This window comes from Centroberyx affinis, unplaced genomic scaffold (genome assembly GCF_046629955.1).
Source record: "Centroberyx affinis isolate AG114_WGS23_722 - 3 ecotype Tasmania unplaced genomic scaffold, CSIRO-AGI_Caff_v1 ptg002443l_1, whole genome shotgun sequence".
Taxonomy (NCBI): Eukaryota; Metazoa; Chordata; class Actinopteri; order Beryciformes; family Berycidae; genus Centroberyx; species Centroberyx affinis.
The window spans coordinates 312,587-326,253 of record NW_027280685.1 but is presented as its reverse complement, the minus strand read 5'-3'; the positions used below and the strand labels follow the sequence as shown (position 1 = coordinate 326,253).

The following is a 13,667-nucleotide window of genomic DNA, read 5'->3' as shown; positions in this document are numbered from 1 at the left end:
AGGGAGAGACAGCGAGCAATTGGGTAAACTGTGCAAGTTTATACTGCGTTACTGGCAGCAGGACAGGCTCTTTCATGACATCTACTCCAGTTATGTACCTACAGCTTGGGTCAATAGGAGGAAAGAATAGGACCTCTAAAGCTGATTACACATTGAATCAATGGCCAGGATGATGACGTGTTGGCGTGGGTGAGTGACGGAGAGGTACGTAACCGCCTCCACCTACCTTATCCTCTCCTCTTCCTGTTGGACAGAAGATAACTCATATTTGTTGTAAATAATGCAGTTTAACATTTGCATACACACACACCCTTCCATGGGAACACCACATTTATGCCCAAGCCTGATGAGATTAGGCTGAATTTCTCACTTACATTTCTCACATTGCTCATTGGCTTAATTGGTCAGGGTTAAAAACAGTTGGAAAAATATGGTTATTAGTAATGTATTGGCAGTTCTGGGCTGCAGTCAGATTTGGGCTCACAAAAAACAAAATTCAGGTTTGGGTCAGCCAGGCCCAAATTTCTAGCTCTCTCCTTCCCTCGAGTCCAGTTGTATCCTCTATATTAGATTTTCTATAATATCATCACCTCATTATATCATCCAGTAACGGGCCAAGAATTCTGGATGTTTATATACTAGGGTTAGGGTGCATCATCCAGCGACATCATAGGTTTCATCAATCTCACAACCTCTTGTCAAAACTCATTTCTTCTCCCGCTCCCATCTTTCCTGTCACTCTCCACTCCATGCAGAAATGTAATGTTGACAGACAAAACAGAAATGGATTAAAAAAAAAAAAAAAAAACATAAATAGTGAGCACACCTAACACCTAAGAACACAAGCATTTCGTTCTGCTTATGCTCTCGTGTCCTCTAACACATTGTCAGCGCCGCACCACAGTAACAATAAAGGGATTACATACTGATCCACTGTGTAATGGGAGGGGTGCAGAGAACAACAGCAGAATATGAATATGATGACAGCTTATTGTTGTCAGAGGACTAAAAGAAGGTGAGGCCAGGCTCTGTGCTGTCAGGGATATCACACACACAAACACAAGAAACACTCAAATATGCACACACACACACACACACATGCATTCACAGGCTATTGAGCTAAGATCAAATACAGTGCGATAATCTCCAAAACTATGGTACATCACCTGATTTTTTTATATCTGTGCTGAAGTGGGAACTCTTCACCACCACGGCAAGGTTCATTCAGTTCGACGCCCCTGTATCTTGGGTGAAACATCAAGGGTGTGACGAGGAATTCACAAACAATACGTTCCCTTACGTATAGAAGGCAGTGCTGAGGACGCCGACGATTACTGTGGAATCTCGTCAGGTGGGATGCCACCCGGTTTTAGGGAATCAGGATGAGCAGGGAAGCCGGTCCCAACACCCACAGGCCCTCTGTCTGCCACAATGATAAACAATGTACTGATTAAGCAAAACCACGCTCTTGAATTGCATGATGGCTAGTATTTCTATTAAGATTGACTTTAACTGACCCCCTCAGCTCCATTACATTAACACAAAGATCCTCTTTGTTCCATTATGTGTCTTTGGAGCGAGGATACGGTTATTGCTTGGATCAGTGGTTCTCAATCCTGGTTCTCGGGACCCAGAGTCATATAGGCATAGAAGGGCATTCCTATGCTGGAATGTGGTAAATCATAGGTATAGAGGTTTGTTACTCCTGGACTATGATAAAATAATATTTTTGTTTTTTTAGTATTATCCCTGCTTACCTATTTTTTTAATCTTTCTTCATTTCTTTTTTAATGTCATTTTACTAGACGAATTGTGTGATTTTTGTGTTTTATATGAAGCACATAACTAGTGTTGAGTTGTCCTAAAGGTCAAAGGCCATGACTGGGGTTTAGACTCCATATCAACATGATTGATTGACACCCACAGATGCTGTTAAGGGATGTACGGTCCACCAAAAATATTTTCAGCAGGATAGGAGATAAAGTCTGAAGTCATTTTTCTCACTTTCACTACTTACACAGTTACTGCTCTCTGGCTTTATAGGGCAGCATTGCTATCACTTGACTCAAGTGCTCACAGTGACTTGGCTCAGTGGAGAGTCATGATGTCATCACACTTCATATTGATATGAGTGAGGCTGCATGGTGTGCGTGACACAATCTAAACATACGCTGTAGACAAAACTTTCCACCAATCGCTGACATCTTTTATGATTACGTTACGCTCTGCCTGCTGTCAATCACCTGACACCCACAGGAAGAAATGGAAGTCTCCTCCAGGAAATAGTCCCTCAAAAACAACCTTTATGGCCACATCCAAGTCTTCTTATTTAGGCAATCTTTGATAGCAGAGACAGCAGTTAATTTCAAGCTAGGTTTTTTTTTTAAATGACAAAAAATGAGTAAATGCTAAAAAATCTAATTGCTTATGGCATTTGCTGCAAAATTATTAAGAGAAATGTAAACTAGACGAAGACGGTATAAATGACTCTAAATGGCACTGGTGTTCTTCCATAATAATTAGTGTTCCTGCATATCACCTTTACTTTAGGGGAATAAAAACGCAGAACAAATTTCAGACACACCTTTTTTTTCTCAATTCCTGCTTTTTTGGAGATACCAGACCTCTCCAACCCATTGAGAACCTCTGGTATGAATAGGCACCACACACTGGCTCACTGTCAGTACTAAGTTTTCTTTTCAACCACAAAGAAAAGTATGTCAGAGCACAGCAGAGAGGATCTGCCTTGTAAGGCCGAGGGCTTAGCATGTAGCTTAGGGACTGCGCTGTGCAAGAAAGCAGGGAATTTGTGTGTGTGTGTGTGTGTGTGGGTATGTGTTTTTCTGTGTGTGTGGTGAAGGGATTATTCTGTATGTGCATGTGTAAGTGTGTGTGCATGTGTTACTGTGTGCACATGTGTGTGTCTGTGTGTGGCAGGGTTACTGGAGCAGTGTTAGAATGAGGGGAATGTCAGCTATTGTTTCCAGCTCCTTCCCTAACACAGTTTACTGGGATTTTTGGCTTTGTGCTCTGGGATTCCTGGGATAGCTTGACTGGTTTTGTCCAACGGAGGGTCTGGCTGGTTTAGCAAGCAGCTCCCTCTGCACTGATTCAGTGAAAAACAGTTGGCTTTCAATGATAATTTGCCTTTGACAGAAATAGTCTTGCCTACCGAGACAACACAGAAAGATTTCATACATTTTTAATTTGGTTGGGCTTCGATGTAAGTCCGGGAGCTTAAGATAACAAACATATAAATGTGGAAGATGTAAAATGAGATATTCTAATATATTCCACTGAGTGCTTTGGTACAACTCAAGCACAGGTTTGGTGCTCAGGTATGAAATGGAAAGTACATGCAAGGTTTCATGTTGAATTACCTTGAATTTGCAGTAAACCTAGCGCAGTTACCACTAACAATAAATCACATTTCACTTAAGACAATCTTCTGCTTTTGCTTATGTATTTATACGTATACTTGCATGAAATGATTTATGATATTTTAAAACACTCTCCTCAGCACACTGTGTCCACTTCATCATTGCCCCTCAGTGATATGTCGCACTATCAACAGAACACACTGTAATGATGCACTGTACTTAAAATAAACAGTAAAAGTAGATTTGTATCTACGGTGCTTTCCTGCTGGGTTTTACGTTCTGCAATCGCATGCAGGTGTCGGGAAGGTGCGGCTGAATCAGCTCAAACAATAAACTTCCTTAATGATTTTTTTTGTGTACGGTACTCCCCTAACACTCACTGTTGTACTGTAAACTTCCACTAGTGTCGGTCAGTGTGATGTAACAGCCTGAACCTCCATGTCAATACTGAGGCATTATTCTGCTCTGAGAAAAAATCTTTGTCATTCCATCCAATTTATATGTGAAATGTTTCATTCTAGAAAGATATACAGTATATCCATTTTGGGGGGGAAAGCATAGCTGATGTTCAATCCTCAGTGCTTCAAAATGCAGCTGATATTATATGATCCTGAATGTTACTATTTTGCAAGCAAGGGTTTTTTAGTCACAGTAGCTTTTATCTTCAATAATATTCCATGGTGAGTTTTACTTTCGTGCCAACAATCATATTGGCAGAGTAGGAGCCATTTTTCAAATAGTTGGAATGAAACTCTTCATTCTCTTTTTTTTTTTTTTTTCTCACTGAAATAAAGCCATTACCCTCCAAGCCATAACTCTTCTTCCTATTTGTCAAAGTGTGAATATCGATGGCCATAAAGTTATTCATGCCTGCACGCCGCATCATCTTTATTTGAGAAAGAAATGAAATCCTATTCCCTTAGAGTCCCAGGAGAGAAATAATATGTCATGCCTCCCTCCCATTCATTTCACCATATCAGCTGAATAAATTTGGAGGAGAGTCTGGAATGCCTGTGTGTAACGCAGTTGAAGAGGTCAGTTAAACTCATTGCTAGTAATACTGTCCTTTTCTAGCCCAACAGTCACTTTTGAATTTGCTCAGTTAGTAGCATGACCGTCTATTGTGCTTGCATGCACAGGATTTGTGGGTTTGACTGTAGAAAGACTCGACAAGGGGAAGATTATAATAAGACCTAGCGTAGAATATTGAAGGATCACCTCCCTGGCATTGGGTTGCACCTTTTTCACAGTCCATGTCTTGGGGCTTAAAAATCCTTCTTTAATTTCCCTCCTCCCCTTCATATACACGTCTCCTTTGTGATTGAGCTTGATTTAATATGGGAATTCAATACGGGATTAAAGCTTTCACTTTGATTCCCCTGGATTCATAGTAAGATCAAGTTGTCCCAATTATTTTGTACATTCAGTGTAGTCCTTACTAGCCTGTATGTATGTGCAAAGAAAACGTTTCCTCTCTATCCCACTCTCTATCTTTCAAATAGAGTGAATTACTATGTGTGACTACTATCTGTTTAGCTGCCATATTGAGTGCAGTAGTAACAGTTTGAAGTTTAAGTAAAACACTTTGAAGCCGAAAACAAATTGTGGATCAAACCGGTGTTTCCCCCAGAGTTTTATTCTTGCCAGGGTGGAAAATCCTCTGAAACAGCATTTAGAGCATCATGGGACACTAAAACTCTCCATTGAAATTCTTTTAGGTGCATTAACAGCTGTTTAAGGCAGAGTGATCACAAAGCTTTCAGACACTGCCACCGTTTTTCATTCTAAAGTATTTTTAAACTATAGTTGAATGCATTGTGTTCCTGTGGGAAAGAAAACAAGAGCTGCAGTTCGATTCCAAAAATTCACCGGCTCTCCGGGGATCTGACTGTGTTTTCCTCCCATTCATTTGACTGTATGCGAAATCAATGATAGGCTGCCATTTCAAAGTCACCTTAGCACAAAGATAACCTTTGTAAGTCAATGGATAAAGCTGATTATAATTCTAAGGGAAACCCAACCCAAGTTAATGATCTTGACAAAGAGTGTGGAATTTCATTGTGCGGTGCACGGGTCCATACTGCAAATATGACAGTGGAAAATTTTTTTTTCATTTACTGGCAGACTTTTAAGTGGGAGGTTAGTGCAGAGGTGACTGATGGGTGAAAGAGTCTTAAGGGTGTGTGTTTTGTGTGGAGATTGGAGTGCAAGCTGGCAAAATGCTTATTATTCAGCTCCCTAGGTGCTTTGGTTTGTGAGTTTGTGTGTGTGTGTTTATGTGTGTGTGAAAGAGAGAGAGAGAGAGAGAGAGAAGTGAGAGAGTTGGTACAGACTGTGTGCCTGCAAAAGATTACCATCCTTATGTTATTGTATAGCGCTATTGATTAAAACATTAATTTGCCCATGTCTCTCCAGCAGGCGGCCATGCTGTTCAGGTGTGTGAGATAGTGGCTGTCCAGAAGACAGAAGATGGAGACCAAGTAAACACAGAGGCCAGGAGGAGGGAGAGTCAGAAGAACACACAGCAACACTCCCAGCTGTATCCCCATGCATTCACAGGTATAGTATTTACATTGATATACATAACGAATGCATGCAGCCTCTGTTGTACGGTCTGACAGCACAGCCTGAAGCCAAGTTTCATCACTACCTCTTCCATTCTGCTGTAGCATGTTCCTGCCACATCAGTGACATTTTGGGTAAGTGTCTCAAGAGCCTGTAGTCAGCTCCACCAATCAGAAGTAATCTAACACTAGCAATAAGCCTGTAGCCAGCACCACAGTTCCAAAGTAATGTATTAACAAGAGAGTCACTCTCGGCTCTGCTGACTGGGTCTAAGATGGCAGCATGCCAGTGAATCATGGGCTGCTGCCCATAATTAGATTATATCCAAACAAGATCAAATTTATAAATTATAGTCAGATCTCAAAAATTACAGCCGAGGTGCCTAGCTCACTAATTTGCGCTTTCACTGGCACTGGATTTGCATTAGAGCGTGTTGAATCTGGCACTACTGCATGCTCACACTCCGGTGAAACTTGGCTTCAAAGACATGCCCTCTTCATGACCCCCTGAATATGTAAACTATTATGGAGGTATTGTAAGCAATTGTAGGTGAATAAGTTCCCTAAAAGTTAACTTTTTTATCTGATAAAATGCTTAGTGTGATAATTTGACTTTGAAATGCTTTGTGGGTGAATTTGCCGTCAAAGTGCTTAGCGTGTGAATTTTTGGCAATAATATAGGCCCTTAATTTAAATATTTCAGTAAACTTCCCAGCAGTGCACTGGGTGACTTCATCTCTATTTTTTGTATACACTGAGATTTTTCCTACTGACTTCTCTTGAAGTAGTTCCTTTCCCATGTGCCCTCATTTCCTACCCCACATATTTGATTGAACAGGCTGGGGAGTAAATCAGCCCAGGTCTGCACCGTGGCAAAGCCAGTTGGTACTGAGCGTATTAAATGCAAAATGAATAAATGGACAAAACATGTTTCTGCTCTGTCTTTGGCCTGCTGACATAAAAAATGACCTGCCTAGCGTGCAAAAAACCCACCCAATTATAAGTTGGAAACTGGGAGTGTGTCTTTAACAGCAATTCAGATAAGTGACGGGTGGCACGCGGTGTGGGAAGACCAACTTAATGGAGTGGAAAGCACCAATAGTCTAAGTCTAAGAACTATGAGCCTTTGGTTGAGTTGCCACATGGTTTGAGAGATTGAACTGTAACAGAAAGATTGAAGGTTTAATCCCTGCTAGCGTGTCTCCATCAACAGCCATGTGTCCTCAAAGTGTCCTGGAGCAAAACACTGAACCCCTTCCTGCTCACTGTTTGTAAGTTGCTTTGGAGAAGCTGCTCAGCTGAATGTAAAATGTTTTTACCTCCTCAAATCAGATGAGGAAGTCCATCTTTCAAACTTCTTCTTTTGACTTCATGCACAATTTTCAGCTATATAGGTAATTTATTCTTAAGTGGGTAGAGTATGGCACCAGCAATGCCATTCCCACTGAGGCCACCTGTGACAAAAATGTATGCACTTGTGGCCAAAAGTGTCCACCAACTGTCATATCTTACAATGCCTATTTGTTTTTCTTTCCCTTATTTAATTCAGTCTGTTTCTTTGTTTACAGTTTCCTATGTGAGGAGGACACAGCAGCACCACTGGCGGTGCAGTGATGTCACCTTCCACTGCAGCAGTCAGGGACTCCGTCAGCAGTGGATCCAAGCCATCAACGAGCAGCTGTCATCGCTCAGTATGTGCTCCTTAATTAAGCGCTTACTTTGAGAATTTCTTTGGCAGAATTAGTTTATTGGCCAGGTATGTTCACGTGTACTAGGGAGTTGCCTTGGTGAGTTGTTGCACATAACATGCATACCGCAAAATCTGATACAAAAGCTGATACAACTTCAGATTTGTGTGGAATAATTTGGGAAATTCTGACACAGCTAGAATAATTTTCTTTCCCTTCTTGGCCAGCTACTTCGCTTGCGGTTTCTATTGGACACGCAAGGATTTCATCACAATGCGTGGTGCAAAAGTTCGACTAAGTTAGGGCAATGAGCTGGACGCAGCAGCACACCCACGCTTTGCTTAGTACAGTGAAAATTTGTGTGGTAAAAGCCATTGGAAATGATAGGTTTTAGAGTGCAGGGGTGTCCTTAGTGTGTATTTCGCATGTGCAAATTGGACTGTAAGACGGTTTTAACCCATTTGAGACAATCGGTTTGGCTCCATTTTGCCAGGCAGGAGGAATCGATTCAGAAAACTGTATTCATTGTGAAGACTAATCCAGCCCAAGTGTCTCCAATAGTGTTACTATCCCCCCAGTACACTTTTATATCAGCCATTGACAATCCATTTATGTAATCTAATGGAACTTTTGTCTTATTGCCAAACAATATCACACCCTGAATTTCTTTGTGCTCAGTTAACACTTGATCCCCAACCATTCATTTTCAATTTGAGCAGCTGCTATGTCTCAGTTTGTTCTCCAAAACCCAGTCCTCCGCAACAGCCATAAACAAGCCATTTAGTATTCTCCATAGCGGCACTTTGTAGGTTTATCGCCGAATGATTCAGTACCTTTGAATTGCTTCACACTCCTCCCATAGTCAGTAGACACACCATTTATTTCTTCAGCTGCATGTTTTGGTGACTAGTCAGTTTGACGGAGCGTTTTGAGAAAGTTCTCTGGTTAATGAAAACTTCATCAACTTGCTGTCAGTTACACATTCGAAAAAAAGGTAAACACTGAGCCTTTTTAATGACTGTCTTCTACCCCTCCCTCACTTTGCAGGCGCCCGACCGAAGAGCTTGCTGGTATACATCAATCCCTACGGGGGAAAGCGACGCGGCAAGCGGATTTACGAGCAGAAGGTGGCCCCGCTGTTTCGCCGCGCCTCCATCTCGGCCGACGTGATCGGTGGGTCCCTGTCAGTAGCGTGCCTTAACATTTAAATAAAAAATGAGCGTTGATGGCCGGCATATAGATCTCCAATGGCGCCTTGGCCTCTTGCGGGGTGCAAAGAGGCTTGCAGGGATATGATTTGGGCTATAGGGCCATTAATCACGCCACCGCCGTAATGGAATCTGTGATAGTTGATAAGCACGGGAATCCAAACACATCTATTATTCAATAAGTGTTTGCTATAGCCACGCATAGTCTGGGGCATTGACAGTCCATAGGTGCGAATGCTATTCACTTTCGGCACGAGGCGTCCTACAACTGCAGTGAATTGCAGGGTTGTAGTGTTGACATTATAAGCCTGCTGGACAGCTTTTACTGTTGAAATATAGTCTGTGTACATGTGGGTCCAAGGCTCATTTCGAGGGCTGATATACAATAGCTGAATTAGGTTGTTTTGTACCACTGTGCCTATGCTCTCTCTGAACATTAATCTAAATGACTGGTTCCATTGACTGTGTATCGGCCTAGTTTCAAAAGTGCAGCGCTTTTCCAGGTCACGTATTTCAAATACCAGTAATAGCATGCTTATTGTACTAGCCAAGGCGGGAAGAGCTTAGCCATTTTGTCTTTACATTCCGTTCCATTTGAGCGCGTACTAACGCTTGCCATATGATTTGTTTCCATAGTTACGGAGCGTGGCAATCATGCCAGGGACCACTTGAGAACCGAGGCCAATCTAGAGAAATATGACGGGTGAGTATTTCAGCAAAGTGGCTGCTGCTCACAGGTTTTCTGACACAAGTTCTTCACCATATCTTGTTTGGTGATTGGCGGAGTTGATTCTGTTCACAAAAAAGGCTGGGAAGCTACCTGGTGTCAAACATCTCACATGAGGAGATTGGTGCGAGGCATGGATACTTTGTCAGGAATCCTCAGCAATTCAGCCATTCTTTGCTCAGTGGCTTTTCTCGCTGTGTCTGCACCAATATCACTAAGACCAATCCTTGTACATGTTTTTTATTTCTTGACAACCAAAGTCATTCTGATGAACTTGGACCCTGACCTGTTTTCTTCTCGATGCTTAAGGAGAGTCTAGTTTCTGTAACCTGGCCAGCGATCTTTGATCAGTGTTTCTTTCCCCACATCAGAGCTTCCCAACCTTTTTGGCAGGTCACCCAATATTGAGGTCACTAAATTACTGCCCAGTATCCAAACACATGGAGATTATGAGTCTGTTGCCCCTCGCTGACGTGTAATTTACAGCAACGTATTAAGCAATTAAATTGACACAGAAATCAAGCTGGCTTTCACTGTGGCCTCTGTGAACTTCACAGTGGCATAGCAATCAGATAGTGTTGTATTCATTTCAGTTTTATTAGAATTTCTTTTGGGAACCTCATTTTCATATCATGTTGCCCTGTGGGGTCCCAACCCCATGACTAGGAAAGTCTTAGATACTATCCAGAATTACTTGCAATGAGTTTGACAGTAGAACAATTTTAAATTTCTAGATCACCAACACAGTTCCTGGTTGTGTTTTCAACCTCAGTCGGTAAACAAGAATGCCGCTCACGTTTGTAAGTAAAGGGAGCTTGTGAGAGTAAATGGACTTGGATGCTGACATCAAGCCCATCAATAACATGAAAAGTTTTTCCTGCCGAGTGCCCAATTGACTCAAGCTTCTATTCATCAGATGGTGGGTCCTGCAGAGCAGGGTTAGAGTCTGTTGTGCTTTTACTCTGCAGTGCATATGATTTATAGGGCCATTTCTCTAACATTTTGATATAGGCTTCAGAAAGCTGTAGTGCTGGGTGGCACAGCGTGATGTTCCTATATATATAACCATTGAAGGGTTTCACAGTTAAACTGGCTGCCTTGTTGTATTTATTGTCAAGGTTTTTGAACATATAGTCAATGTCTGTATGAATGAGTGTTTAACTACACATAACTACACAACACATGCCATTAAACTATCCTGCAAATATGAAACTCTTTTAAAATCCATTGGATAAACTAAAAAATGAATTGCATCAAGCTAAAAACAAGGCTGTTTTTTCTTAGTTGCTGAAAAGTTGACATTTTGGAAATAGGAGGTTTTTACCCGACAGCAACAATATGCAAAATTTCAACTTAAATCTGTCAAACTAGTACTTGTCAGTTGGAGTTGGAGCCATAGTGTAGCAATAGTGCAGCAAGCATGCAGTAAAATTTGCTTCACAAGTGAGAATAATTCTATCACACCATTAGAAATTAGCATTTTTCTTTTTTAATACTAAATCACTATATTTGTTTGTCTGCATAATTACAATATATAGTATGTGTTGTGTGTTTCTACATGTGCATCTCATCCACTACATGCATAAGCTGTGAGTTTTTTATGTGTTGTGTTTTGTGCCCAGGGTGGTGTGTGTGGGTGGAGATGGGATGTTCAGTGAGATCTTGCATGGGCTGGTCACCAGGACGCAGACCGACCACGGTGTGGACCAGAACCTACCCAATACGGACCTGGTGCCATCATCTCTACGCATAGGGATCATTCCTGCAGGTAGGGTTGTGACACCACCCCGAAAACATCCAGGGTTTGGAGCCAGAGGGGCATAAGTGGCAGCTCGGGTGAAAATGAGCTATATATGTCAAATTATAGCTTTTAATGAGACCTATCTATTGCCAAAAGTACATTGCATCAATCATGACGAAAGTGGAAAGTGTTGACATGCAAACTTTATTTTAGCTACTCTGTAAAGTTAGTCAAAACTTACCTAAGTGCCATTCTGGCTCTAAGCCCTCCATGCGAATTAATCTAGAAATCGCTCTCTCCACCTACACGCACTGTATAACCCACAGCTGAATACAGAGAGTTCACACCAGTTCTCTGGCGGTTGTCTAAAGTCATTCTGGGAAATGTAGAAAATCACTCTCTGAAGTAGACGAGGCAGGTTGAGGGAAAGTAAAAAGAAAAAGTAAATTACAATACTGCATTGAGCATCACAGATTGATCATAAATAACAATGTAAGAGCATTTGATGGTGGATTTTTTCCTTTAAATATACATGTACAGGGACTTTAATGTGCTACATTGATCTTCCTGTTGTTCAGCAGAAATGATACAGTAAAGAGAGTCTGATTGGCTTTCCAGCTTGCTTGCCTACTCTGCTTCAGAAGTAAGTGTATGTGAACATTACAGTTAAGGTTTAAAGTAGTATATGCTGGATGCCAAGTTTTTCCATAAATTGAACATCACTCAACATAAAGTGCTCGAGTTTCAAAATAAAAGACTGACACGGTCACTGGTGCAGAGGTTAATAAGTCCCTCCTGCCGTAACTCTGCCGTAACTGTGATTGACTCCCATTGTGACTAACCTCCCCCCCCCCCCCCCCCCCCCCGCATGTCGCCTGATCTCCCGGTTGCCGAGTTACAGAACAGAATCTCTATGGCAACGGGGGACGGGGTCCCACTAGGGGCTTGCGAAAAGTCAATCATTCAAAGTGCCATTAAATGAAACGTGCTGGGTGACATTTTGAAATCACTGTAATTTTCATGAGGGTAGAAATACAGTACATGAAGACCAATTTGCTGCGATCCTGTGCGCACAGCTTGATGATAATAGCAGAGGGCTTCTGACATAGGCTGGGGAACACACTACACTGGGGAACACACTACACTGGGGAACACACTACACGGCTTTTAGGCTGAGTATAGCCATGATTTGGTGGTTGTGAGTGATTTTCAAAATCAGAACAAGTTCACAGCTGTATGGAGCCATCGCAGTGGACAGGCAGCACAGATGATCTTTTAGTATGTGAGGGTTAAGGGCTTTCATTTCTTCTCTCCCAATCCAGTCGGGGCCATCATGATTATTTCAAGCATGTTTGATTTTTGATTTTGAGTCCCATTGTACTGTACTTACTGGTCAACAATTCAAATCTGAATGGAGACTGGGGGTTGAACACAATGGAAGGGAAATAATAAAGCAGCAAGTTATTCCACCTCTCATGTTCTTTTTGGTTCTGTGTTGTAGTAACACGAGAGCGTGTGTTTTCCTGAGATTTGGAGTTTCCATGGTGTTCGAACCGGTAGGACTGATACGAAATGTGCGATTCATTGTCTTTAAGTCCAACTCGTCATCAAATTATTGTGGCAACACAGACGGAGTGCTTAAGTGTGTGATGTTCAGTCTTTTCATCACCCTTTCAGTTGTTTAGTGTCGTGTTTCCCGCCTTAGGCAACCAGGGAGATCAGGTCTAACATCTTGTCACCACACTGCTGCTGAGGTGCATTGAGCTGTCAGTGAAAAATCAGTGGCTGCTGTGATGAAAGCTCTCCAGCTGAAATGCAACAAGTGTGCCAAATTTGGTTTTAAACACAATTGTTGGCATTCTACCTCAACAAAGGCACTTAAATGATTAAATAAATAATAATTAAAAGGGCTTTGGTTTGCTCTCAACATGATTTTGAGTTAAACAATCCCTCCAAAGACAACCTTCTCCCCGGTGCTTTATTCCCCGTTTCACTCCTTTTTAACTCTGACCAGGCTGCCAGGTTTTTTCCTTTCTTCCAAGAGCAATTTGAAGTGCGTCTCTGACATCTTGGCACACATGCTTTTGCTGAAGTGCGAGAATAGCGGGCGTTGAACTGTCAGTTAGAAAGCACTGGTCTGCAATTCGTCAAAATGGCGCTTAGTTGCAATGCCCATAAACTTTGGTGAGGTGTAGATCTGTGCTTGTACCAGTATGAAGGGCATATCTTTGCCATTTGGCCGTGATTGATTGTGTGTGACTGTGTAAGGATTAGACCTTTTCTAACGATCAACATCGCTATCAATGTTACGTAAATGCCTTAGTGAGGTGTCAGAGTCCTACGTGACGAGGTTCAGAAT

General features: G+C 41.9%; 1 protein-coding gene across 1 annotated transcript in view; it reads left to right on the top strand.

The window, feature by feature from the left end:
- The window catches only part of cerk (ceramide kinase), a 34,680-nt gene that overhangs the window by 5,251 nt on the left and 15,762 nt on the right, over nt 1–13,667 (top strand). Inside the window, 5 exon segments of the mRNA XM_071533860.1 lie at nt 5,796–5,939; nt 7,513–7,635; nt 8,680–8,805; nt 9,477–9,543; nt 11,190–11,335. Coding sequence (XP_071389961.1) covers nt 5,796–5,939; nt 7,513–7,635; nt 8,680–8,805; nt 9,477–9,543; nt 11,190–11,335 — 606 coding nt within the window.